The sequence below is a fragment of the Leptosomus discolor genome, chromosome 9 (assembly GCF_034619465.1).
Source record: "Leptosomus discolor isolate bLepDis1 chromosome 9, bLepDis1.hap2, whole genome shotgun sequence".
Taxonomy (NCBI): domain Eukaryota; kingdom Metazoa; phylum Chordata; class Aves; order Leptosomiformes; family Leptosomidae; genus Leptosomus; species Leptosomus discolor.
The window spans coordinates 11,578,805-11,605,958 of NC_141399.1; the positions used below are offsets into that span (position 1 = coordinate 11,578,805).

The 27,154-nt window shown below is 44.4% G+C and overlaps 2 protein-coding genes across 12 annotated transcripts in view; one reads left to right on the forward strand and one right to left on the reverse strand.

Annotated features, from left to right (window-relative positions):
* GRIP2 (glutamate receptor interacting protein 2) overlaps positions 1 to 11,066 on the forward strand; it is a 301,834-nt gene extending 290,768 nt beyond the window's left edge. For all 3 annotated transcript variants that reach the window (XM_086469677.1, XM_086469675.1, XM_086469676.1), the window contains exons 21-24: positions 2,583 to 2,703; positions 6,265 to 6,498; positions 8,245 to 8,391; positions 10,869 to 11,066. In XM_086469677.1, the coding sequence (XP_086325803.1) occupies positions 2,583 to 2,703; positions 6,265 to 6,498; positions 8,245 to 8,391; positions 10,869 to 11,066 (700 nt within the window). The remainder of the gene's footprint in view (positions 1 to 2,582; positions 2,704 to 6,264; positions 6,499 to 8,244; positions 8,392 to 10,868) is intronic.
* Positions 11,067 to 21,610: 10,544 nt separating this feature from the next.
* Positions 21,611 to 27,154, reverse strand: part of SLC6A6 (solute carrier family 6 member 6) — a 125,234-nt gene continuing 119,690 nt past the window's right edge. For all 9 annotated transcript variants that reach the window (XM_086469742.1, XM_086469744.1, XM_086469745.1 and 6 more), the window contains 4 exons: positions 26,485 to 26,587; positions 25,426 to 25,526; positions 24,545 to 24,715; positions 21,611 to 22,983 (listed from right to left, as the gene is read on the reverse strand). In XM_086469742.1, the coding sequence (XP_086325868.1) occupies positions 22,843 to 22,983; positions 24,545 to 24,715; positions 25,426 to 25,526; positions 26,485 to 26,587 (516 nt within the window). In that variant the 3' untranslated portion in view covers positions 21,611 to 22,842. The remainder of the gene's footprint in view (positions 22,984 to 24,544; positions 24,716 to 25,425; positions 25,527 to 26,484; positions 26,588 to 27,154) is intronic.

The window sequence follows — 27,154 nt, forward strand, 5'->3', positions numbered from 1 at the left end:
CATGTAAAGGCTGCAGTATTTTCATAGTTTAGGTGTAAGTTTAGCCCATAGGCAGGGCTGTCCCCACATGTGTTGGCCAGACTTTGTTGAGTGAGGATGCAGCTTCACAACAGCTCAATGCCACAAAGAAAAAAGGCCAACCAAAGCCCTTGGAGAACCAGTATGAGGCTGCATGTCCAAGTTAAAATCTCCCAAAGCTGCGCCTGGACGTCTCTCTCCATCAAAACCACGCTGAGTGAACATGGTCAAATTAATCCCCCAGCTCAGCCAGCATGGGAGAAATCCTGTAACATGTCCTGAGCCCATGGGCTGTAGCTGCCCCTCACTTTGAGTGAAAATCCTACTGGATCTGCCGTGGCCAGATGTTGCCTCTCGCTGAGCCACACATGGTGGAAAAGCCTTGTTGCTTCGTAACTAACCCTCCCCTCGACATCCTCCAGAGTCCCCATAGTTGTGTGTGTTGTGTTGTTACTGTCAGTTCTTTTTTTTCCTTATTTTTTTTCCTTAACTTTTGTTTGTCCAAACAAAACCCTTAGAACATCTCATGGCCATTTCCACCTATTTAAAGATGATCAAACTGGCAGGAAGGCTGGCAGCAGTGGAGACTTTGTTCTTGTTTTGCCTCTCAGCAAGAGCCAGCTCACAGAGGTCGATGATCCCTCGTGGCCCTCCCAGCGAGGCCGCCGACAGCTGAAGTTAGCAAATTTGAGTGCTCAAAGCCCTACATGTCCCTAATGAGGGCTCTGAGCCCTGATGTCAAAGTGCAAGTGAAATGGTTCATGCCGCTGAGCCCTCTTTATTAGGGAGAAAAACAAAATGTCTTTAACTTAGGCTGCCTTTAGCCTGGAAAAACCTGCTGACCCAGTGATGTGGGAGCCCATACTGATTCATCCGTGTCCTGGATGTGTTTGTTATATTGTTGATCTGAGAGGCAAGAAACTGGTAACTGGAAGGGACGTTTGCCTCTTTGGGAACCTGGGAGCAGAGGAAGGAAATGAGTAAGGGGAAAGAATCGAAAGTTCCTTTTGGGGGGAAATTTTAGTTTGTTTTTATAAAGTCTTGCTGGGTGTTTTTTTGACCTTTCTGCCTAGTGTAAAGGCTACTGCCCTTTAAAAGCAGTAGGTAGGGAATGAATTTAAAATACAATAAGCCATGCCAGATACTGCTCTCTCCAGGCAGGCCATGATCTCACAAGGAGCAAAATGGTGCATGTGTGAGTTTATGCCTGCTACAGACTCCCATTTAAACCAGTGGATGAAAAGCAAAGTGTGTGCTAAAGACTTTGCAGTTAATAGAGATCTGGAAAAAGCTCTATTAATAGCCGAAGGGGTCATTATATATTTAATGGAGGCTAACTCTCTTTGACTTGTACTCAAGTAAAATGCTTTGACTTTGCTAAGTAGCTCTGGTGGATGAGCATCCCTTCCTGTTTGCGGTGCTGGTGATCGTTAAGCCATGTGGGATGCTGCCAGATGTTGCAGAGGTGAAGCTTCATCCATGCAGCTCCTAATAAGATGTGTTGAAGATGCATTAGGGCTGCTCTAATGTCACTGTCCCCTTGGGGTCTCTTCCCATGACACATTAGTGGGTTTATCGTGACCTTGATTTAACACCACAGAGAGTTTCCTTCAAGAGGCTCCTGTTAAACTGAGTGCTGATGGTCTGAGTTTTGCACAGAGTCTGGTGTTCAGTAAGCAGTGTCCGGTATCACTTACTTCTCTGGCTTATTCAGAGGACTTCAGCATGTTTAATTGCTATTTACTTTAGAAGTCTGAGAATTGACCCTGGCTTGTGATCAGAGATAAGAGATGCTGAAACTGCCAAGGTGGGAAATTGCAGAAGCCCCAGCAAGATGCACACAGTGTTCACATGAATGTGTGGTTCTCTCTATCCTTACTCTCTGTTGTAGACAGAACTGGTGAGTGCCATGACTATTATATAGCAAAAAAAAAACCAAACAGAACCAACTCCTGAAAGTAACAGCTCGGTTCCCTGGTCATTTTGTATGGGTTATACATGACACTGTCGATACTGCTGGCTGTAGTGTGCGTTTGCTTGTCCAGCCCAGGGCAATCATTTTTATATACATCTTTGCATTATTTACTCTCATAGAGACCTAATGTATTTATCATTTTCTCACCATGTCTGTTACCCTCTGTGTTTTTCTCTCTCTTCTCAGGTGTTCTGTGTCTCAGATCTGAGCTCTATCCCATCAGCCTTTGTACTAACAGTCTCTGAGGCTCCTGGTTTACCCATAATGCATCCTTTTTTCTTTCACTTCTCTATTTCACCAAAACGTCTTCCTAAACCTACAATCTTCCTACAGGCACTTTTTAATTTACCCTTTGAACTTTGGCATTACTACACCAACTTAATTCTTCCTTTGAAGGACGCTTGCCCTGTTAGTAAATGCATGGAGGTCTCGTATTCGGACTCTTGTCTGAAAAGTTCATATTGTTTGCTTTTGTATATGAAGACTCTTCAAGTCTCTGCTTTTACTGGTGAGACACTTGCTGTAGCCTTGCGACTTTCATCCCGCTGCAGAAGAGTGCTGACAATGTTTGGTTCCTACGTTACAACAGATACCCCAACCGCCAAAATGGCCTTGAGACCACTCACGAGGATAGTTTTTGGCGTGTTTTTGGAGAAGCTTTGGAGGATTTGGAAACATGTGGCCAGTCTGAACTTTTGAGGGAGATTGAGGTAAATCACTTTCTGAATTTGCTGCTGATCTGACTGTTTTGCTCTTGCCGTCAATGTTAGACTGTTTCCCCAGATCTGTTAATTGCCCGTGCGTTTCCCCAGATCTGTGCTGCCAGTGGTGTGAAGTTTGAATCTGTGTCAGTGTTTGTGCTAATGGATAACTATGCCTCATTAGACAGTGGCTTGCGTGCACTTTTCCCCTGAGCTGATGACTTACCCACCAGGAACTCCATGCTCTTTTTTGCAAACTGTTGCTGGCCAACAATCTTCACATGACTGTTGGCAAACCTTCCCTATCAAACGGTAAACCCTGTGCTTGGAAAGGTATCATCTGTCCAAAGCACTTAAAGGCCAAGCAAAAGGAGCCCCCCAAAACCCCGTTGGGACTGAAGCCTTGGCTTACTTCAAATATAGACAGGCCCAAGATATATATTGCATTCAGCTGTCACTCTGTCGGAAACTGTTTCAGTGAAATAGGTAATTGGAAGCTTTTCAGCCGGCCTTCCCCATGGAAAAATCTGAGAAAGTAATTGCTTCCTGCAGAAATAAAGGTGTTTCCTCTCTTCACAAACCACTTTCTCTTTTCTTTATCCAAAATGCTTTGGAGGTCATGTTATTGTGTCCGGTTATAGGATGAGAAGCCTGGATCTCTAAGCTGCAGGCTGCAAATAAAGACCTCCCTCGAGACTGTTGAGCAGCACGAAGCAAACCTGCCCGGCAGGCTGGAACCTGTGCTGCTCCCCTCCTCAGTTCAGCTCCTGCAGCCCGAAAGAAAGAGCAGGACCCTGCAAGCTCATCTCTCCCCCTGCCTTCTGGGTGCAGAGGACTGGGGAGAGCTCGCTGGGTCGTGCCCTCCATCACCCCCAGTGGGACTGTTTTTATGCACAGTTGTATATCACTTAGCCTTCAGAGAAAAAAGTCAGTTTATGGATAATTGAAGGTAGAAAAGGAAAGTCCTGTTTTGGTCTATATGGTGACAAGGGACTTACTAATTGTTCTTTCCTCCTTGATACTTAGCAACAGTAAGTGGGGGAGGAAATTGCAATTAAATTTATTATGATGAAGCATGCAACGGTGTATTTATAATCTTAACTGCTTAAGGAAATGCTGACTAAAAAAAACCAAACAAACAAACAACACAAAACCCAAAACCCCCACCCCTCACAAACTATAACTTCTTCCCTCAATCACTTGTTTCTTGGACCTGAATGTATTTAGAAATGAGTTTAGGCAGACACTATCAACCTTTCTGAACTGTCGTTGACTCCTTAAGAAAAAGTACTGCTCTGAAATGATGCATAGATGTTTCTCTTCCATGTAATGACTGGCATGTAAATGTGAAAGAAGGGATTTGTTGGACTACTGTGAAATGCCAGGATAGAGAAAATATCTTTCTACCTAGTCCTTTTCCAGGGATCTGTGGTACAGAGATGTGTGGGCTGTTCATTTATGCTGTTTTAAGGCTTTGGAGCTTTGACAGTTATATCAATGCTTTTAAAAATGTAAAGAAATTTTACAAAAAGCTGAGCACTTCGAGGGCTTTGGTGTATTTAGCAGATTTCTAGAATGTTTTGGAAAGTTTTGGGGTCAAAAGGAAAGTGCTGTGTTTTTAGCAGAAGTCTGGTGGGTTTTAACTCCCCTTTTATTGAATCCAAAGTACCGCTGATCTTTTCCTTGCCCTCTGTGTGCCCATCCTTCCTGAAGCATAGTGTGAGATGTGCAGTGCTCACTGGGGCTTTTGCTGTATCACAGGTTTCTAAGCCCCAGCTCTTGGCCTCCTGTCATTTCATGACAGTCACAGATTTTTATTTTGGTAAATTTTTTTTTTTAATTTGACCCTTCATGCTCCACGTTTGAAAAAGAATAAGAGTCTTGCAAGATGACCCAATATAGCCTGGAAACAGGTTCACACACAGTAGCAATCCACTCCGACCCTGCAGGGTATGGGTAGAAACAGGCTTTTTCCAGTATATCTAGTGGAGCGTATGTCCCCGCTTTGCTTTGAGGGCAACCAAGACATGGGGAAAAATAATGTGGTGCAGCCACAGGCTGGAGAAGTCCAGAATTGCCCTTTCTGCTGTTTGCACTTAACCCAAAGCACCTAGCAAATTGCTTATGATGCTGCAAGGAGTATTTAATACCTTGAAGACAGAGAAGGTGTTGAATGCTGTTGGGTACTGGCCAGTTATGATATTTTCAGCGCATGAGGGAGGACAGTAGCACAACGTGCATAGACCTTTCTGTTCTCCTCCCTGGCTCTGCGATGCTCATGTTGGTACAGCACAGCACGGTGTCCTGGGGGCTGTTGACGCTGCCTGAGGTCAGTGAACAAACGTAACCTGGTTGGCTGTACCTCTGTTAATCTGTGTTTTGAGTATGTGGTAAGTTAGCGTCCTTCCAGTATGTAGCAGATATCTGAGTTTTGTCCAAACTCACGTTGATTAAGTCATTTTTGTGCAAAGACCTGAAAAGCACAAAGCTAAAAGGTTTTCTGCATTTTCTCCATCCCTATTTGGGATAATGTGGGTAGTTCTGGCATTTTCATACTGCCACCAGGATTCGCTTTATTTGCCTTCATTCCAGCTTGGGGCAAAGAGCTTGAGGGCCTTGATTACAGATTTAGTCAGATGATATTTCCCCTGTGCACAGGAGGAATTGCTCTTTGACTTGCCATGTTTAACATTGCAGAATTTTGCTATCTGCTCCCTACCTTTCCTTTTATTTCTTCTACCTTTTGACATTTAATGGGACTGCAGACCCTTGGAGCCTGAACTTTGAAATGACAGTTTTCATTACGCCGTTTAAATGGACTCTGTGACCTGGAGCCAGTTGAGGTTCCACAGACTGGATTCTTGACTTCTTCGTTAGCTTTGATCAATGTAATCTCATTAGTGAAAAGCATTGCCAAATGGAGTAGAATCTACTTAGGGGCATCTTTTAATGGATGCTATCAAGGATGACCAGGCTTAAAAAGTACTTAATTTCATATTTTTAACTCAGTTTTGCTCAGTGACAGCTGCCATTTACTGACAGATAAAATCCTAATTTCTCTGCTGAATTGGCCTCAGTGGAGTCCAAGGTATTGACTTCCCTGGGTCATTGCCAGCACTGTGCAATGCTGATGGTGAGCTGCAGCCTGCAGTGGTGGGCTGGAGATCCAGGCAGATGCTGGTTTCTCTGGGAGCACCCTGAGATTGGGATGTTCATCCTTCTTGACTACCGAGAAGGTTCCTGCACAAGGTGAGGCCTCCTTGGCCCTGTTTGTGTAGAAGGGGTCATCAAAAAATAAGGAGATGCTTCACAAATGCTTTCTTCTGAGATAAAGTTCCATATTGGAATACGGGTGGAGAGCACACAGCATGTCAGCAGCAGACCTAGCAGAAGGCTCCTGAGATCTGGAAATGGCTTTTATAGCTGACTGGAAGAGCTTCTTGGTACTTATTTTCTGATTAATGAGAACAATGGTGCCCCCCTGTTGTTGTCTGTGCCATTTTTGTGCTGCGTGGTTCATCTCTTCCTGCTGCTGGCTCAGCAGAGTGACTTTATGCCCTCACCCTACAGGCATCCATCATGACAGGGAGCGTGCACAACCTGGGCCTGGAGGGCAGCAAGCTGCTCCTGGACTCTGTCAACCCATCAGGACCAAGCCCATTGAGGAAAGCAAACTCCAGCTGTGATGATGGACAGACGGACAGCAGTTCCTCTGCCAAGAAGAACGAGAGGAACCTGGACATGAAGAAGATCGAGAAGGAGATGCAGGAAATCATGTCCCCTACCCCCCTTGAGTTTCACAAGGTCTGTGTTGTCAAGGGTTGGTCTGGCTGTGGTGCTGTAGTACCTCAATGGTTAAAGTTATAGAAGCTTTGCAACCTTGTAAAAAATCTCCTTTGTTCAGAGGGACCCCCAGAAAATGTTGCCTGTTAAAGTTGCCCCTCACCAATGTCTACAGCAAAGGTTTCCAGACAGTCAGATTAAGACAAAGGGCCTCTTCAGAAGAGTAATAGCATTTAGCTGCCATGCTTCAGCGGGGTTCAAACCTGTGCTTTGCTGGTTCCCTTTATTTAAATGATACTTCCAGGTCCTTGTGTTCTGGAGTTCATTAATTGGTGCTACAGATACAGGTGAGAGATCTCAAAGTATGGCTCCATGGAGACCCATCAGCCCTTTTTAGGTGGCACGCTCCATTCAGTAGGCCACTTTTCATATAAGAAATAATTTATAATAGCCTGTTTTCCCTCCCCTTCCACTCCACCCCCAGCCTTTCCTGAAGGGGTGCAAATGGTGGAAATTCAGTGGTGGGATACTTGTTTGACTTCAGTACCTAGCTGAACGTAGCCAGTTTAAACATGGTGCCAGTCAACGGTAATTAGAAAAAGTCATTAACTGTAGAAGCTGCTGATGCAGAATGCAAGAAGGGAAGGGAACTGGAGAGGTTTCAAAAAATTTGATTGCCTTTTCTTTCCTTGTGTGACTTTAGAATGAAACCTGCAGTTATGGTAGCTGGAAAAAACAACTTTTTTATGTTTGATCTACTGTTGTCCTTTAGGGCATGGCAAATGGGTCCTTAAATAAAACTCCTTCATTCCTAAAGGAGGAGAGCTGTGTAATTAGGCATGTTATAGGGTGACTCTTCATTCTGCTGAAGCATCTGGTGTTGGCTGTGTTTGGAGATGAGGTTGCGGCCAGGTGGGCCACTCCTGCGCGTCATCCTGGGCACTGTCCTTCCCAAGGATCACACATCCATGAGGCTTCACCCAGCCAAGAGCACAGTGATGGAGTTAGCGCCTCATGGTAGAGATGTACTCCCAATTCACAGGAGGCAAAGGGGGATTTTGGTGGTGTTGGGGAATCAGTTGTCCCTGGCTCCCAGTTTTACCCTATGGCAAGATATGCTTCCAGCAGTGCGCTTCTCCTTTAGATGAGGCCAAAGCATGATGTGCTCAAGGGAAGGGCGATGAGGTTACCCATTTCTTGTCCTCAGTATGTCAGCACTTACTGATACGAATTTTCTGAAAAGAGCTCATGAATAATATGGAGAAGTTTAGATTTCCCTGCTGAGTGATGTATTAAAAATGAGCTGTCTTCACCTTTGATGCACTACGTTGAAAATTCCCCGTGAACATACTGATTTTTTATGTGCTGGTCTGGCATACACAGAGGATGCACGGCATAACCTGGGCCAGGGAAGGCGATGCTCCATTAATAACACTTGCTTTGTTGCTCTTTGGGTGAAATACAGCAGCTGTCTGTTATTACACTGCTTGCATTTCCTTCCACATCCAAGGCAGAGGAACTGTCATGTGGTTGGTTATATATCAGTCACCAAAGCACTTCTCCACACGATCTATCTTAGATGATGGTGTCTGGTAAATAAGCCTCAATCTGTATTAGCTGCCCAGGCTAAGAAAAAGCTGCCCAGGAGACCCAGAGCAGAATTGCTGTAGGTCCACACGTATTACTTATGTTATTCCTGCCAACCCTGTACATCTCCCCCTTCCTCTGCTGTGTTAAAACATGTGTTTTCTGTTTCTGCCCCTCCAGATGACACTCCACAAAGACCCAGAGAGTGAAGACTTTGGATTCAGTGTGTCGGATGGCCTGTTAGAAAAAGGTGTCTATGTAAATATGGTCCGTCCGGATGGGCCAGCAGATCAGTGTGGCCTCAAGCCATATGACAGAGTGCTTCAGGTAATAAGTGCAAAATGCAGTTCTGGAGGCTGGGACGGAGTGAATGAGTGGCTGAGAGGAAGAGAGAAGTGAGACCCATCCATGGCAGCACTAACTTTAATGAAAGGTAATAGTTAGCCGGCTAGGTGAGCTCTTACCACCAAGCACTCAATGAGACCTGTGTTTTATAATGAGAAATCACTAGGTAGTACCCCCAGGTGGTACCCCTAGGTTACACCTGTTCCAGGACACAGCCTGTCCTGGCACTGGCATTTTTGAGCTTGGGCAGCTCAAAATAACCAAAAAGCTGTATTGCTTCCTCTCCTCACCCTCAGTCCTTTTCCTGATTTTTGGATGAACTAGACTGTGTTGACCAATACGTGTTCCTGCGAAGCCCCATGCGGAGTTAAGTGGTGTTCATGAACTTCTGTGCATGCCTTTGACAACTAAAAGAGTTTTCTAGGAAACACATCCTTCAAGCAAAATGTTTTTCATGGATATTTTTCTTCGAATGATACTTGATCTCAAATAGCTGATGCAGAAACAGAATAAAAACTCTGGTCAAAAGCACAGTCTGGAATAAATGTGACCTAGGCATCTCGGACTACTAGAGGGACAGTAAGACCATGGTGAGTTTTGGAGACTGGAGAGGAACTTTATATGGATGAAAACAAACTATTTTAGCTTTGGGGCAACTCAAACAGCAACTGTGAGAAAGTGCAACCCCAATGGAAAAATTGCCATCATTTGGAAATGCAGATATTGTGACCATATTTGGAAACACTCAGAAAGATGTTTAGTTTTGCTAATTTCTAGGCGGGGGTTGTTAGCAGTAGGATTAGAGCCAATATATTGTGTACATCAGGTACCTGGAGAACTGGCAGCACTGTGGGGAGCCTTGTTTAAGCTTGTTATGGTCTCTAGCCAGTTGGCTGTTATACAATTATTCCTTCTCTGCTTCAAATAAAAGATGGTGCAAGAATGAACAAGAAGCTAATTAGGCTGTGGGCTGCCTTTCTGTTGAATGTTGGATGTGTCACTTTTTGCGAGTGCCAAGTGCTCTGGGAGGTGTGCCCAAAATCCTAAACAGAGCAGCATGGAGACTTTCGACACCCCCTTCCGCATGCTGAGCTGCACGACTTACACCTACAAGAAGCCGAGGTGATTGCCGTCACGTTGACATGTGGAGTTGTGAAGGAGGGATTGCAGACCTGGTACAGGCAACTCCTGTCAAGAAGTACAGAGATGCATTGCTGAGGGTGCTTCACAGTGCTGCTGATTATGGGCATGACGATGTGCCTGAAGGCCAGCAAAACACCTCGTCCCTGCTGTAACAGACCCTCTGCCTCTCGGCTGGATGGATTACCTGGAGCATGGCATTGCACTAACAGCACTTCGGCACTGGAACTGCCTGGCTGGCACAGACCAAAGGCAGAGCAAGCACATGGCTTATCTCTCCTTCTCTCCATCTGGTCTAGAAATTGTCCTTAGTTACTACACTGTAAGGAGTAGTATTGGGGTCAACTGTGTGGACACCAGCTAGGGCAGGGGGACACTGCTGTTGTCACAGAGCCCAGCTCTGTGGGCATGCATTAATGCTGGGAAGGGGTTTTGGATGGAAGGGTTGCATGGACTCGTCCAACCCTTACCCAGAGAAGGAAGAAACGCCTGGCCCCAGGGGTTTATGTTTGCTCCAAAGGTGGGTGGGAAATTCCTTTCTCCCTTCCCTGCTTCCACTCCCCGTGCCATTTGCCAGCGCTCTCCATCCCAGAGCTGTCGTGGCACCAAGCCCAGGCTCTCTGGTAGCTGTAGGCAAGAGAGCTGGTGTGGTTCTTGCAGGTGACCCAGCCTAGAAATGCACTTGAAGGGCTGCAAGAGACAGCAGTAGATGTGCTTTCACTGCTGAGTCCTGCAGAGAGAATTTGCAGCCGCCTTTTGAGCCCACATGAAATACATCCAGACTCCTCTGAAATGAAGGATATAAATGAGGAGAAGCAGAAACTGTTCACTATAGTCTCAGTTTACTGCTGGCTGAGCTGGAAAATGGTTCGCAGAAGCCTCAGAGTCTGAGCTGTATTTGTTTTCTAGGCGCTGCATCGCAAATTTAAGGCCAGTAAAAGCCACAATAGTAAAAAAATCATGGAAAACGGCAACCTTTCTCCTACTGGCTTGAACTGGAGAACTGGTTTTGAGCCCTGCAGTGTTTGATACTTGTAATACTGCCCCAGACACTGAGGGTGAGTCAGGGTTTATGCCTGACCCGGACTTCTTTTTCCCCCTTCCTCTACCAGTTATTGCATCATTTCTCAGCTAAGCAAGGATATGCTCAGCCTGAAGGGATGCCCCCGCTCTGCTCTGCTGTGAACCTGGAATCAGGGACCCCCAAGAGTTGTGTGTTTTCACAGGTGTGAGTTTAACACCAACTTGCATTTTCTGACTAACAAACATGGTCTTTTTGTTGTTCCTCCCCCTGGCACATCCTAAATCCATCCCGGCAGGTAAACCGCATCCGAACGAGAGACTTTGACTGCTGTCTGGCTGTTCCCCTGATTTCGGAGGCTGGAGATAAGCTGGACCTGGTGATTAGCCGAAACCCCTTGGCACTGGCTGCCAACGCTCCCCCGGAGGGGAACAGAGAACTGCCTGCTCAGGTGGCCTGCGGCGCTGAGGTCAAGGCGAGCGTCCAGATGCTCTGAACAGCGGGAGCAGAGCAGACGGTGCCCAGGGCCTCTGCTGAGCCATTGTGGTATTTGGGGTGTTTTTCCTGTTTTTTGCACTGGTATTTGTAAACGCTGTGTGTTCCATAACCTGCAAGGGGGGAGGTGGGTCTTCAACGAGCCTGTAGACCACCAAGTACTGCTGGAAAGGTCAGAACTGGATGCGCATCTTGGGCCGTGGGCAGCGTTGGTGATGGGGCAAGCTGCCGACGGGAGGAAGGAGCATCCACAGCCATCCCCCATGGCAGGGCGTCCCCTGGTGCCCCAGCCCTTGGGGTGCATGGAGTCCTGCCTTCAACATCCTCCTCACCCTGAAGGCCTTGCCATCCTATAAACACACATGGTGCTATTATGTTTTTTGTTTGCTCGGTTAATCATGTATAGCAAGACTGAAGCGCCTTTCCTTTTCTGTTATGCTCGGCTCTGTCCTTTAAACACTCCTGATAAATCGATTTCTGCAGCCCCTTGCACTCCTGGTGCGGGGCTGTGGTGATCTCTGCTTAAAGGACATTTCAAAATGTGCTTGTGAGTGGCTAGATGCGATTCTTGTTCAAAAATTGGTATTTGCAGGCTGCCTTCTGCCAGCCCCATCCATGCTCCCCACCAGGGCTGGCTTGCCCTGCGGTGGGATGAGGCACCTCATCTTGCCATCGATTCCCATGAGCAATGTGGTTACCTGTGCTGGAGTAGATATTACAGAGCAGAAGGCTGTACCCAAGGCTAAAGACCTGTCCAAATCCCCAGCCACCCTGTTTGCCTGGGCTTTGCAAACCTGGCCTGTGCCCACAAGTAAATAGCAGAATAACGATCTTCCCAGGGCTGTCCCTGATTTTCTGAATTACTAAAACCTTGTTGTCTCCCATCAGGAGTGGCACGAGAAGCCCTTTGTTAGGTGGAGTTTGTGTCCGCTGTGTCCCACGTGGGCTGGGTGGTGCGTGTGCCCATGTGGGTTCAGCTGCTCACCCCCAGTCCGACCACCTTTGCCTCACTGGCCTCTCTGTGGCTTTGCAAGCATGACTCCCCATGGTCGCTCTCCTCTCTTCAGAGAGCTCTCAGCCCCACGGGGAACAGCGACTGTGGTGTTTGCGTTGGTTTCCTCATCTGCCTGCCGTGTTTCACGTATTTGCACTTTATGATGATGTTCATGTCGCAGTGGTGATGTGAGCCTGGCATCCCTTTCCCCAGGATGGTGGAGACAAGGAGATCGCTCAGTTGGACACTGCAGCCCCGGTGCCCACTGCCCCCGTTCCCCACCCATCTTTTCTATTCCTCCTTCACTGCCTGCGTGCTGGCGGTGCGTGTCGGGTGTGGAATAGGTGTACAGCACACGTTTGTCACTTTGCTGAGCCAGGACTCATCCCCCCACTGTCTATCCCCAAGCCACTGTGCGACTCTGTCCCTCTGCGATAGTGCAACGTATCGGGGTGTTTCTTCCAGACACGTGCCCAGCCCCATCCAGCTATTTGTCGTTGTAGCCATTTTCTCTTCAAGTATGCAATATCCCATACCATTGCTGCCACAACTAGATAATGTGCCATAATTGATACTGTGGAGCATTGACAGTGCAGCCGAAGGTGTTTTTATATGCAATATTCTGAGCAGTGGAAGCTCACTGGGGCTTCTCATAGGTTTTTAATGAAGACTTTTATTAAAGGCTTTAAAAAATTAAAAAAAAAAAAAAGGAAGAAAAACTTGGTCCTTGTATCCCTTCCTATGCATTTTGAATGATATGAAGATGAAATGCATTACTTAAATGTGTATTTTTATCCATATATTAGAGTGTATTCCTTGTAAAGTATTTTTATATGCTAATTTTCTTATGTATCTATGAAAGCACAATATTTAAAAGTACAGCATTTCAAAGAATATTTTAGTCCTGTTTTGGACCTATTTGTAAATCTCTGTATTTAAATGGGATTGCAATGACTTTGACTTTTTTTTTAATTAAATAAAAGCAAATGAAATGCGTTATGATTTGTGTCTCTGCTGGAGGACAATAATGAGGCAACACTCTGCTTCCAGCCCTGTTTTAATTTGCCAGAAGACCCCCAGTTAAGAGAGACCTCAAAGGACAAGGGGGAGGGTACGCAGGGGGTTTAGCTGGGGAGCTGCTGCTTGTAGCGCCACTGGTATGGGGCTGAGGTTGTCCCTTGCCATTGTCCAGCAGCAGGAATTGAGGCCAGTTGCTTCCCTCCCTTGGGTCATGGAGGCACTTTTGCTGTAGCTCTTAGTGGTAAGAGTTGGAGATGCCCATGCATGTAGTTACAGGATCCCTTGCAGCTTCACTTGGCCACGCTGGAAATCTTGTTGGGTTAAACCTGGGCTACTTTATGACAAAACACAGGTGCAGTAAAGCATGTGGTAGCCTTGACGTGGCTGTGGCAACATTTGCAAAGCTACAGTTAATCCCTGGGGATGGGTTAGGAAACTGCTGGAGGACAACACGCCAGCAAGAGGTGTCCTGGCTGGTGCTCAGCACCCTGCAGCTGTGGCGAGGAGCCACGCTGTGGTAGCCAAATCATCCCACCTCTGAAATCCAGACATCCAAAGAGATGACTGTCATGAAACCAGAATGTAGTTCCTTGTGTCGCTACGTGTCTTACAAAGGGGTTTGGGGCACCCCTATGCTCCCAGCATGGGTGGCTCAGGCTGGGATGCTTCCTGAATAAGGCCATAGGGAATCTCTGCTCACCAGCAAAGAAAGGGTGAGCTGGGTTTTGCAACCCTTCATGGCCAACGGGGTAATACAGGAATTTTTTGGAGCCTGAGCATGGTATGGAAATGCTCCTGGTTAGATGTGGGGAATCATTGCCACGTAAACAAGCCTTATCTGCCATCTCTGGCTGCCCTCCTGGGGCATAGACTTCAGAACAAGGCCCTTCACACATTTGGCACCGGGGACTTGCCAAAGCTGCACAAATCCAACCGAGGCACTGGGGCGACAGCAGGTTTAACGAGCGCCCGTGCAACGTGACCGATGGGGTTTCGGTGCGTATACCAGGTAAAAGGTTAGCACGGTGCTGCTCCCCTGGTATGTGCTGCCGGTCGCCTCGGTGGGCAGCATATCCTCTCACCAATGTCACCTTGCATCCCGTGGACCTCGGCTGAGGGAGTTGGCTGCAGCCATGGGCAGGTGATGCCGCCCATGGCAGGTAGACGAAACCCTCTGGCAACACTTCATGGCTCTTGGTGGCTTTTTGAATTGTTTATTTTATTTTAGCCTGAGACACGTTTCAGTTGCTGTCTGTGCCAATACCAGGCTGCTCAGCACAGGCATTGCAGGCTTCACTGATGGAAGGAGAAATCCCTGACAAAGTCGTCAAATTGCACCCAGCAAAATAACCAACGAAGCCAGAAAAACCCAAATAAAGACAGCTGCTGGGCAGGGGGATGCTGCAGCCACAGCAGTGATCAGGGTCTGATGCACAAATCCTTTATTTTTCAAAGATAGTAGCCACCTACATGTTGTGTTTTCTTTCCCTACCTCAAGTCAGGACTTAAGGAAAGGCCTTTCTGTTTTAATCTTCATCTGTTTGATTAAACAGGCCATCAGCGAGCCTGAAATAACTAGTCCCATGGACCAGGAAAAGAAATGTTTGGTTTGTTTCTTTTTTCTTTCTTCCTGTTGGGCTTTTCTGATGTATTTGAACCCCCACGGTAGTGGTACCATGCAGCCAAGATGGTACAGACAGCAGTGGGCAATGCCCTGATATAAAGCTGCAATTGTCTCTCTGTAAAGGGGCCAAGGAAAGCTAGTGTCTGCAGGGACAGTCTTGTGAGGACATCATTTTCAAAGAAAGAAAAGAAAAAAAGAACAAAAATAGGGGGGAGGGGGAGGGCAACTTTCTCATGGCCTTGTGAGACTCAGCACATGCCCAGCTGCACTTGATGAAGTGTTGGGCTGGGGAAAAGTGAAGTAAGGCCATAAGCTGGGCAAGACTGAAATGATGTAGGTTGGGACCAGCACTGACCCTTCTTCATGCTCAAAGTCATCATTGCTAAGGGAAAAAAAAAAAAGAAAACCAAAACCACAAACCAAACTGTTGTTGATGACCCAGGGATGGTTGGATGGTTTAGCTCCTGCCGAGCAGTGCTTACAGAGCGTCAAGGCCTTTTCTGCTGCCCACACCACCGCACCAGTGAGCAGGCTGGGAATGCACAAGAAACTGGGAGGGGACACAGCTGGGACCGCTGAGCCCAACTGACCAAAGCATATGATGGTGTGCTCAGCGATAAAACTGGGGAGGGTGGAGGCAGGCAGGGGTGGCCATTGGTGAGGGACTGTCTGGGTATCAGTTGGTTAGTGGTGAGAAATGGTTTTCTTTTCAATCACTTGTTTCTCTTGGTTTTGTTTTTTTTTTCCTCTTTGTTGTGGTGGGGATTTTTTTGTTTTTTCTCTCCTTTTTTTTAATTTACTAAAACTGCATCCCAGCCCACAAATTTTTGCACTTCTAACCTTCCAAGTCTCTCCCCATCCCACTGGGTTGAGGGAGTGGCTGTGTGGGGCTGAGCTGCTGATGAGGGTGAAACCATGACAGACGTGAAGTCAGTGAGCTGGGCCAAACAGCTTAGTGAGCTGGGCGCACATGCACACATACACACACGTAGATATATAAAAAGGAATATTTTATAAGGACCAAAAGCAACAACCCCATAATAAATAGTACGTTAAAAGGAAGAATTAGGGTACTCAAAGACCAAAAAAAAGCATCCAAAACCGTAACTGGTTTATAAAGGAAAGTTTTATTTTCAGTTATAAGGTGATTACAAACTCATCTAAAAAAAGCAAAGATGACAAAAATATCCATATACATTTTATTTATCTAAAAAGCAAAACAGAAACTGCAAAATACAAACATTTACCATATACACAAAGGCTAGATTAGGATTAAATTACACTCCAGGATTTTTTTCAAATACAAATATTCCGGTTTGGAACACACAAAAATGTTTTAAAATGTTTTAAAAATATTTTTAACGTTTTTTTTTAAAAAAGTTCAGATGACATTTTTTAAGGAGGCCATCATTGCCTCCTCACTGTATGTGCTACTCATCACATTACTGTAGTCACAGTTGTTAGGAATTTAAATAATTAAAAAAAAAAACCACCACTGTTTTTTAGCCAAATACATCAAACAAGATGGACCACCTCTTATAACGTGAAATTCCTGGCAATGTTAGCAGGTAACAACCACAACATTACACTGGAAAAAAAAAACCCACCATTCTATTGAACAACAAGCACTTCAGAACAGTACTGGGATGCTGCAACACTGAGAGACTGTTGCTGGCGTCTGGGACAGGAGCAGATGACAAACTAACTCAACTTGCCCCCTCAGGATTTTTTTTTTTCAGCCTCTCAACATGATTTTGCAACTGTTCTCTTTTTTTTTCATTTATATATTAAAAAAAAAAATTAGCTTTTTAACATCTCAACTGCAGAAGCAGATAGATTCAGAAACAATATGTATCATGCTAACATGTACTACCCTACAGGACCAAAGCCTTGCCCTGCATATGCACGCACACAAAAGCACACATGCACACATGCGTAATTGTTTCATTTTTTTTTTCAAAAAACCCTGTATTTTTCCTCATTAGTTCTTCTGATTGCTCCAGTCAGGCCACATTTTCCCTGTGCTGCAAATGGGAAAGTGAGCAGCACTGTCCTGCTGTGCACTGCAGAGCCAAATCATGGGGAGGAAGCCTCCAAGAAACTCGCCCCATTTTAAATTGTCTTTAGTTTACTTTACTCCTGAAGCTCAGCACTGTGTGGAACTTGTGATGATGACATTCTGACACTTTTGCTCATTATGTCAAATTAGGACTCAGCAGCAATATAGAAAGGCTGTGTCTGCTCTGCCATTCAGTAGCCCAGCCATATTAGCAGGGTCAGGCTCTTTTCCAGTTGCAAATGGCATCATTAAAGTTTTCCAACTTTGATGGAGATGGCGGGGGGGGATGTGATTTGTTTTCTTAATGTTTTCAACCTGCAAAATTTTGAGCTTGCCTGGTTTTTGTTTGTTGATTTTTAATTTTTTTTTTGTGTGTGTGAAATGGTGCCTGAAGCTTTTTCTGCTCTTGTTTTAGGTTCACACTGACAAATGGAAAAACACAAAAATTTTTTCTTTTTCTGTTTATTTTTTAATAAAAAGAAACAAATTCAGATTATAATTATTTTTTAAAAAAAAAAAGCAGAGAAGCATTGTCCGTGTACAGGTTTATTTTGGGCTGGCAGAAAAGAACTATGATGCAGTGGAGGGTGCAGGGCTGGAATGGGCAGTTTTGCAGCTGGGGCTGGTGCTAGTTATCCCTCAAGTCTCTCTTGAGCAAGCTTTCCCCTAATCTCAGATTGCCCACTGTTATCAACAGGAAACCTATGTGACCAAAGTATGGAGCTCAGGGGGTCTCTTTTGCACTAGTTCATGGGTTTCTTAGGTGTCTTGGGTCACCAAATCAACTAAATACTTTCTTAAGCTTATCTTTGATTACGAGAAATAAAACAAGCTACTAGGATCTGACAGTTCCTGACCTTTGCTCATGCAAATACACAACTACACATCAATCCTAACCCCAAGCCTTAGTATGCTGATTTTGGGGAAAACAAGTCCAAGGCAGCTGCCTGAAGCCACACCACCCACAGCCTCCCAGACCAGGAGCCATGTGGCACTTACAAGGAGCCAGGAGAGTTTTCAAATTCAACATCAAGGCTTCCTAGGAGGGCCCACAGTCCAGGATTTTGTCATTACTTGCCCTCTTCCACTACTCTCAATTTAGGAAAGGTCAGCTGGACACCCTGGCAGGTTGTCTTTTGCAGGCAAGCGATGCCTAAAGCTTCTCAATCCTCAACCCAAACAGCTCTGCAAGACATAGACATGATTTGCAGCCTAGGAATAGAAGCAATGGCCCTGCTTGTGTGCGTGCATACGAGGGTGGAAGATTTCATCTACTAGTCTACTTACACACAGATTTATTTTTTTTTTTTAATCGAAAGTGAGCAACTTCCATTGAATGTCCTGGAAATGATGTCAGGGTCATCTTTCTTCCAAGTGTACTTGAGCTGCTTAACTAACTTGTCCACTCCATTCAATACACAGCTTATTTAACATTTTATATACATTATGCCTCCATGAGTAATCCTGTAGTGACCACAAGACGCGGAAGCTAATAATCAGTTATTCAAAAAAATGTTCAAATCCTTCTCCCATGGATGAAGTTTTGCCATTGATGCAACAAGCGGGAGCTTGGAACACAAGTGTGACAAGCATGACCTCACTGAAACTGTAAGTCTCCTTAGCAAATAAAAACAGACCAGGAGGAGACTTGTAAAAGGCCAATCAAATGGAAATGTCCATGTGTCTTCAGATCTATTTGACTGGTCTAATATTGAGACAGAGAAGAGGAACCAGGAGTATCTGCAGTTGAGAAAGGAGGATGCACAAAGGACTGGAAAGAGCTGCCGAAGGTGCTATCCTGACGGTGACACTAAAGGCTCTGCTGATGGTTGTTTCGGTTTTTTTGTTGTTTTTTTTTTTTTTTTACAGCAACTGTAAGGCTGCACCTTTTGTTTGTTTGCTTGGTGTTTTTTTCTTTTCCTCCTCTCCCCAAAAACAGCAGCGAAAAATCAGTTTTGCTGAGCTGTTTCAGCAGACCATTCCTAACTCCCCTCCACTCCAGGAGCTGCGCTGCTGCTGCAGGGTGACCACCAGTGTTGTTCTAGCTGGCAAATACACCTGCTAGGCTTTTGTATTTTCACTTACAACACAAGAACAAATCCATTGTGGACCTACTATCTCACACTTTAAAGAGGACTTTTCTAAGTGTGTGGATCTGTTTGGACCAGATGAAAAGGAAAGCTACAGATGAGAAGGAAAAAGAACAATAACAACAACAACAATAAAAACCAGTTCTATTTATGAAATCATACTGTTTAAATACCAAAATACAGACTACTGGTAAAGTCCCTTACAATAGACATTCATTCAGTGAGATCATAACTAGTTACAGGTGAACTGAAAAAGTTTGGAAAATTGCAAAAAATAAGAAACAGTTCAGAGAATCTGGTAGGGTATTTGTTCCCCTTTACATTTCTACTCTCTCTTGATTTCAGTTCAGCGGGAAATAAATACTGCTGAAACTCCGCCGTTTTCAAGCCCAGAAGAGCCCATGAATACAAAGGGACATGAAATATGAAAAGGTGTGGTTTGTGTCTTGTTTTACTCTGGTTTTAAACTCAGGGATCTGGTTCTAAAGATCTCATGCCAAAATGGCACTAACTTTTCCCTGGAGCCAAACCAGTTCATCTAAGACTAGTCATGATATTTTAATACAGAGTTCCTCATTTACAAAAAAAAGGTAAAATAGGTCACAAGTGTTCAAACTAGTAAAGTAGGGGAAAAAAAACCCAGTTGTATTTGCATTCAGAAATAGGTAGAAAACACAGACTTTTTTAAAAATTATTTTTTAATAAATTTGCAGAGGATCATGTTGAAATGCAAATTTATCACCAAGAAAAGTTTAGAAATCTGATAAAAGTGTTAGGACACACACCACCACCCCCACCCCCCCCCCCAACTGTAAAAATCTGAGTATGTTCATTGGAACTCAAACTCCAGATAAAACAAGAAGAATTAATTTTTGGAGGAGAGGGAAGAGGGGAACTGTTTTCCAGAAACAATAATTTCTAAGCTCTTTGTGAATCCCAGCCCTCCCTTGCAATCACGCTAAAGAGCCCAGCAGGGCCAGAGAAGCTGACATAGAGAACGCTTCTATGAGGTTGTTGCATATGTGCGAGACATTTTCACTTGGTACATGGAAGCGACTGATTTGAATGGCACAGTTTACATCGAAATGGGGCTGGGTTGTAGTTCTCTAGTAGTTGTACTTTGAAAGGTGTAGTATTAGCCCTCTGGTTCTTCACGCAAAGACACTCTCCACAATGTGGGAGATGGCTAAAGACCCAGCTGACTCGCTGGAGACATCTTTGATATAGCCAAACCATTTTTTTCCCTAACTAAATCCTGTCTCAGCTCTATAGCACAGAAATGATGTGCAAACTGTATCTCAAACACAGTTGAATGACAATGTATGTGTATATATATATATATATATATATATTTAAAAAAAAAAAAAAAATAAATCACACATTGGTGTTTCATCGGCACTCACAAAAACCATTAATTGAGACCCCCTAACCTGCTACTCCCTTTTCCCCCAGGAACTCAAAAATGAGGGTCCAAGCTGAAGTCCACTAAGAGTAATCTTTGATTACACTTCCTTGCTTTTGATGGTTAAAGGCTATTAAAAAAACCAACTAGTTGTATGCATGTTTCTTTATTTTGGGCACATTTGATGACACCCACTGGCTCACAAAATTCCTCCAGTGACCTTCGGATGGCTATTGCCACTGGCCCAGCAGATGTCATTACATGTGTGCTATCTCCAGCTGTGGAAAAGTTTCATTTATAACTCTCATTATACAGCAATCAGAAAAAGAAAACAAAAGCAATTCTGCCATGGCCGGTTTTGTTGCTGCAATTCAGCTTTCCAATGTAAAAATATGTACGAATTCAAACCAGAAAGATTTTTGAAAGTTATAGATGCAACCACTTTTTTTTAATTTTTATTTTTTAAATTATTTTGGTCCATCTCTTGGTTTTAAATCACCCATTTTCTCTTACAGGAAAACCAACAAGCTAATCAACAAATGTTTGTGCTGCTGTGGCCAGTAAGCTCATGGGACAAGAAAAAAAAAAAAACTCCAAACAACTACTGCGTAGGAATGTTAAGAACTGGCTATGTTCCTGTTTAAATGACAAACTCTGCCCTGACAGACTAAACTGACAGCAGAATAAGCAGATACAAACTCTGCTTTTATCAAGCATTTCCTCTAAATACCTTTGGATAGCCTAACTGTGGTATCATAAGAAGAAAAAAAAAAAAACCAAAACAAACCCTGTCTCTCTAATACAATGCCCACAAGAAAAGGCTGAGTTTCGCCAGAGAACCTGTTCCCAGCACAACCTGTTCAGGTTTTAGGAGAAAAAAAGAAAAAAAAAAGGCTTTTGTCCATGTTTTGGACAGTCTTCAGGGAACAATTCCCCACGGAAACATCCACCTGGCCCACACAAAGCAGAACCCCCATTCCTACACTCCTTGTAGTGGTTTATCTTCACTCCCCAGTCTAACCTAGAACAGTATGCAATTCCTTCTGACCAAATACAAGTTATTTCAGTGTTCCCTTTGCTTTAACTTAAGATCCCAAAAGCCCTGTTTCTTCAGCAGATACGATTCGTAAGCCTCATAAACATATCTGCCACCTCCACCCCCCCCACCCCCCTGCCCAAGAAAAATTACAGTTAAACCCAATGATGGGTAAGAAGACTGGGGGCCCTAGGTCCACTGCTGCTATTTAGTAACATGGGACAAGGACTTAGTCCTTTTGCCTGTTCCCCCAACAGTAATGAACCCCTTCCCTGCCTCCTGCCTCCCCGCCCCACCCCCACCCCCCCACCCCCCCAATAAATAAATAAAGTAAATCCTGGTTACTGAACTTGGCAAAGCATTTTTGAGATACATGGATGAAAAGCACCTGTTTGCTGAGTGATATTATTATCTTCATTACTATTATTATTAACAACATGTCTGTTATAAATATTGGTTACACCAGGTGTAGGTGAGTGGTTTTGTTCCTCCTGTTGGGGATGACCTGGTTTGTGTTCACCTTTGGATGGTCAGAGTCCAGAAGGGATTCTTTTATTTTTCTGCCGGAAACCAAAGTCCAATAATTAACACGCAAACCAATGAGCAAGCAAATATCTGAAACACCCAGAGGGCAGGTGCTGCTTTTCCCCTCAGCTCCTCAGCACTCGCCCCTGCTGCCCCGCCCAGTTTGCAGAATTCAAGTTTACACCAGTGCCACCACACTAAAATACGTTTTGCTAGAAAACTCCGGAGCAGGTATTCAACCTTCCTGCTCATGCACAAACAGCAGGCATTTCACTTCAGTAAAAAAAAAAAAAAATTAAAAGGAAAAGAAAAAAAAAGTGAACCGTGCCAAATCCTGCAAACGCCTTCCTAAAGTCCTGCTCTCATCTGTGTGACAGGGTCCCAATGCCATGACTGGGAAGGACGGCTGCAAGGCTTTCCACGCCCAACTTCTCTGCCTCCCTTGCAAATTCTCTGCTCCAGCTGCCCAGCTGTATCTTTATTCAGAGACTGTGCTAAACATAACTCTACCCTTTCCCTAATGTGACCCTGAAGCCTGTCGTTTACCACAACTGAACCAGAGGGTGGAAATACTACACCTTTGAAAATTCTCTTGAAACAGCATTTTTTTTTAATCGTATCTCTCAACAGAGTTCCTTTTGTGTGTTCTGTAGGTTACCCTGCTCCCAACCATACCAGCACCTAAAATTGCTTTCTGAGACTTGAATGTATTGCTGGCAAGACAATCAATTCAAGTGGTAAGGTGTATAGTATTTAGAGATAAAGATATACATATTTAAAAAAACCCAATAATAGTAAATTCCTGTAATATGTCTAGTCTGATATGAAAGCTCTCCCTCTACAGAGAGACATCTGCTGTGATTACCTTAGAAAATATTAAAAAAAAACCACACACAAAAAATAACTTTCTCTGTGAGAAATAAAAATAAATCCTAGTGCAAATATAAAGCTCTGTAAACCTGGTCCTATGAGAATCTATGGTTAGTAAACGGCAGTTAAAGCAGGTTTATCCTCTCACAGAGAGAGCTCACATCATGGTTTCCACAATGATATGAGTTGGCTTGATCAATCCACCATTCGAAGTTCCATTGGGGCAGAAGGGGGTGCCACTCTCCGTTTCTTTGGACCACCGATTCACTTCCTTGGGGGCAGCCACTGCTTTTATCCTCTGAAAGAAAAAAAAGAAGAAAAGCAAAGGTTAGAAGACCAAGTGGCCCCCCTGCATTGCCACGTGCAGGGTGGAGGACATGGCAAGCCAAGGACAGGGTTGGTGGCCAACAGAGACGTGTGTATGCCACGTGGCTCTGCAAGGACGGGGGACCCGGGGCAGAGCGCCGTGCTCAATTTTGCTCAGCTGCAGAGCCTGACTTGATGCAGGCAGGTCAGACATGAGAGGGCATTCACAGCGTTAGGCAGCACCCTGCACGTTGGGCTTTCAGTGCTGCAGCTGCTGCTCAAATGATGTGCGTTCTCCTTCCTCATTTAGAAACAACTCTGCCTTTTAGCCCAGCCGTTCATTGCCAAGTGGCAACTTCTCTCCTACATCTCAGTACACAAAGGAAGAACTAAATGGCATCTGACCAGTGTTTACTCTCTTCCCTTCCTAACATGGTCTTTGTGGAGTGTTTTGGCTACTTTTAGACTTGTCTCTCAACAGATGGTGACAATGTAGGCAGGAAAATAAACACTCATGAAAATGCTCTGGCCACAGCTGAAAAAGACCATTAACACTTGGAGGGAAACAAATGCAAGTGTTTGTTCTCTGGGAAATGTTCCTTTTTTATTCTATTCTCTCTTTTTTCCTAACCCAAAGTGTCCCACTTTCTCCTCCAAGAACACCCTGGGATGCATTTAAGATCATCTCATTAGGCAAAACCAAAACTAATCTGAAACCTTAGAAAAGGACTGCTAAGATTCATGCTTGCACAGTCTCTAAAAACTTTACACTGGAAGGAAAACAGATCAGGGGAACCTACACTGAACCGTGAAGGGAAAGAGCTTGCCTGCATTATCCAAACCCAAGAGAATCTGCACTGTGAAGTCTGAATCTGACCCAAAGTTTTAAAAAGATGAGGACAATCTGGATCCTCTGTTTTGATTTGCGTCATTAGGAATAAAAAAAATAAATTAAAAAAGCTAGAAAGTGAAGCCCACTGGCAGGAGGGTTTGACTTTTATTCAGTCCCCCAGAGTGAAGGCCATGCCTGAGCGCCACAGAATCCACAGGTGGAGTCAAATTTCCCTGAAATTCAATGAGCTGTTACATAGCTCAGTTTGACTCAGGTCTCTCTATCTCTCTCCCTCTCCTTCTCCCTCTCCCCTCCCCCCCCCCCCCCCCCTCAGTTTTCTCAGTGATTTGTAGGATGGTACTTCCTTGTCCCCGTGGGCTGGAGAAGAGAGATCTGGCACTCAGAAGCACCCCAGTCCTTGACCGCTTGTCTGCACGAGGAAGCAATGATTTGCCAAGCTGGAAAGTGCAAAGTGGGATGCAAGTAAAATCACCTGGTGTTTGTCTGAGGACAGAAGGCTTCGTGTTTGTTCTCTTTCTACTGTTTGCCCAAAGGACAGGTGATCTTTTAACAGTCTTATTTGCATTCACTGCAGGAGAGGCACCCAACTTTGCCCTATCTGGACAAGGTGGCAGTTTTCCAAGCATTGTGCTTATTTTGTATAAAACACAGCAAGTTAAAGCTCCCTTTCTCCTCTAGACAGACAACTGGTTGCTCTTACCTCAATGAGTGACCCGTCTGACTGTATGATGCGGATGACCATCACCATAGGGATGCAGATCATGGAGGAAAGGGCAAGAACCCAGCCCAGGCCAATTGCCCAGTCTGGGTATGTGTAGACCTTGTTGTAGGTCAGTGGTTTATACTTGGCCAAAGAAAAGATAAAGCACCCCTGTGGATGAGAAAGGAAAACAAAGTGAGGCTCCAAAAATATTGAAAGCAGTAGCACTCTGGTGCTACCACTGGCCATAAGGAAGACAGACAGCGAAAAGGCAGACCTGATGGATACTGCATGTATTTTAAATCAATGGGGGAATTATTCTTCCATTTAAATTACTGAAAGAGCATCTGCATCTGCTTATAGGTAAACTGTTGCTTGCCAATAGGGTGTTAAGCAATGGTGCTGAACAGCTGCAGTATGCTGCCTGCTCTTTTTCAGGGCTCAAATTTATTTGCTACACATTGCAAGGAGTTTACTGGGCCGTTCTTCACAGCAAATGAAATACTTCAAGCTGAGTGCCTGCCTCGGACTGCTCGCATCTTTTTGTTAAAATGGCCTAGTAGTCCTATCACTTAAAAGTGTCCCCACTTAAAAGTAGGGTCTGCTCTTTGGAGAGCGAGTTTTCTGTGTCATGAATGTAGTATTTTGCCAATCCTAGGAAAAAATCCACTCATATGTGCCCAACTGCAATTTGCACAGGCACAGCACAGAGCTGTCACGTTAACAGCTAACATCTGAGAAGATGGTGTCTTTGAGGGGTATGTTCAAACCTCCAGCAGCTCTTTGCAAACTGGTCTCCAAATGCAACAGCATTTACTTGAAGAGAAGCAGCTCAGAGCTGCCATGCAGAAGTCTTGAAACAGCATGGGGTCAGTACTCACCACGCAAAGAACTGGTGTGATCACAATCCAGCTCCATTTCATCCAGGGACCAGGCCTGTATCCAATCATATCCTCAATGGCATCATAAATATTATCAGCGCCTGTAACGGATAGTGAGCACTTTCATCAGAATTGAGCATATAAAAGCCATGTAAGGACTGTGGGATTGCAGCTGCTTTCCTAGCCTGCCCCCCAGGGATATTTAAAGGGAAGACAAGGGTGTCAGATGTATTGTTCAAATGTTTCCCATGGCTGTGAAGTTCAAGACAATTTTCCCCTTGAGAAGCTCAAAGGTTGGGGGACAATTTCATCCTACACACCCCTCATTATTCAGATGCAGAAATGCAATCCTAATCCCTCCTGACCCTGTCAAGCACCCACTCCTCTTCCCAGACCCTCACTGAACTTGCCAGAGGGATCACCATGGGAAGGACATGACAGCAAACAGTACACCCGGCAGATGCAGGAAATATGACTGATGCAAAATGAAGGCTTTACTTGTTTTGCTTTTCTAAGGAGATGGAGTACATGAAGAATTGGGGAAATGACCGGTCCTAAGCAGCAAATGTCTACTGATCATTCCTCAGCTGCCATCTCAGGCAGCTACAGAGGCTACTGTCAGACTTTGGTACTCAGCATTGCCTAAAAATAACAGGACACAATACACTTTTCTGTCAGCTTTCTTTTTGTATTTTCTGTTTGGTTGGCTTGCCCCTTGCGGACATTGCGGCTCTGAAAGGAAATTCTCTGAGACACAAACAGAAATTTTCATGGCTGGCCAAACTTTCAACTCTCATCTCTAAACTTAACACATGTAAATGCTTAATTGTGCCTTTATTAATTAGTAATGGAAAAAATACTCATTTTTGTGTGGAAAAACACTGGAGACTGGCTTCATCCCAGATGCAAATTTGTCTCCAAGAGGTCAGTGCAAATTTATATTAATGGCATGTGTCTGTTGCTGGGAAGAAGATTCTAGGGTGGCTGATGATTAAATGTTTGGCTAGCAAAATTGTCACTGACTCATCAAAAGTATCAGATGAAAGGATTATCACTTACCATAAACCCAGGCTACAGCAATACATTCAAAGAATGCAACCCACAAAAGGCATACACCACTAGCTGCATAGTAGTCAAAGAGTTGAAAAACATACATGCCACCCTGTAAAAGAGAGACACAATGGATTAGGATCCAACAGGAAAAAAACTGAATACTTCAGGCCCAGCTCCCAGTAACATCTACCAACATATCTTAATGATTGCTGTCTAACAAGAAGAAATATCAAGCAAGTAGGTAACGTAAATATTTGGTATTACCTTCCCCAGGGAATATGCATGTTTACTGCAGGAAGCATTCCAAACAAGACAATGATTAAACAAAATTAAGCCACTTAGTATAATCTACTGAGACACTTACATCTTTCCTTCTTAAAAGTATTTTAGGGTGGGCATTTATAGAAACAAATGATGTAAAGAAATAACAGTTCATCTCCTAACATTATCACCTCCAAAATACTAAAAATACAAGTCAGTTTATCAGAAGGGTCTTCATTTATTAATTGAGTGGAAGGATATTTTCATGAGAAAATTTTTTTTTTTCTTTCTATCTCTCTATTTATACTATGCTGTTAGACTCTGCTCTCACTACACTGAACTGTATATAACTGCACTTTTACTTGAAAAACTGTGTTTGTTAGGCACCTCTGTTACAGGTGCTATTTACATCCCA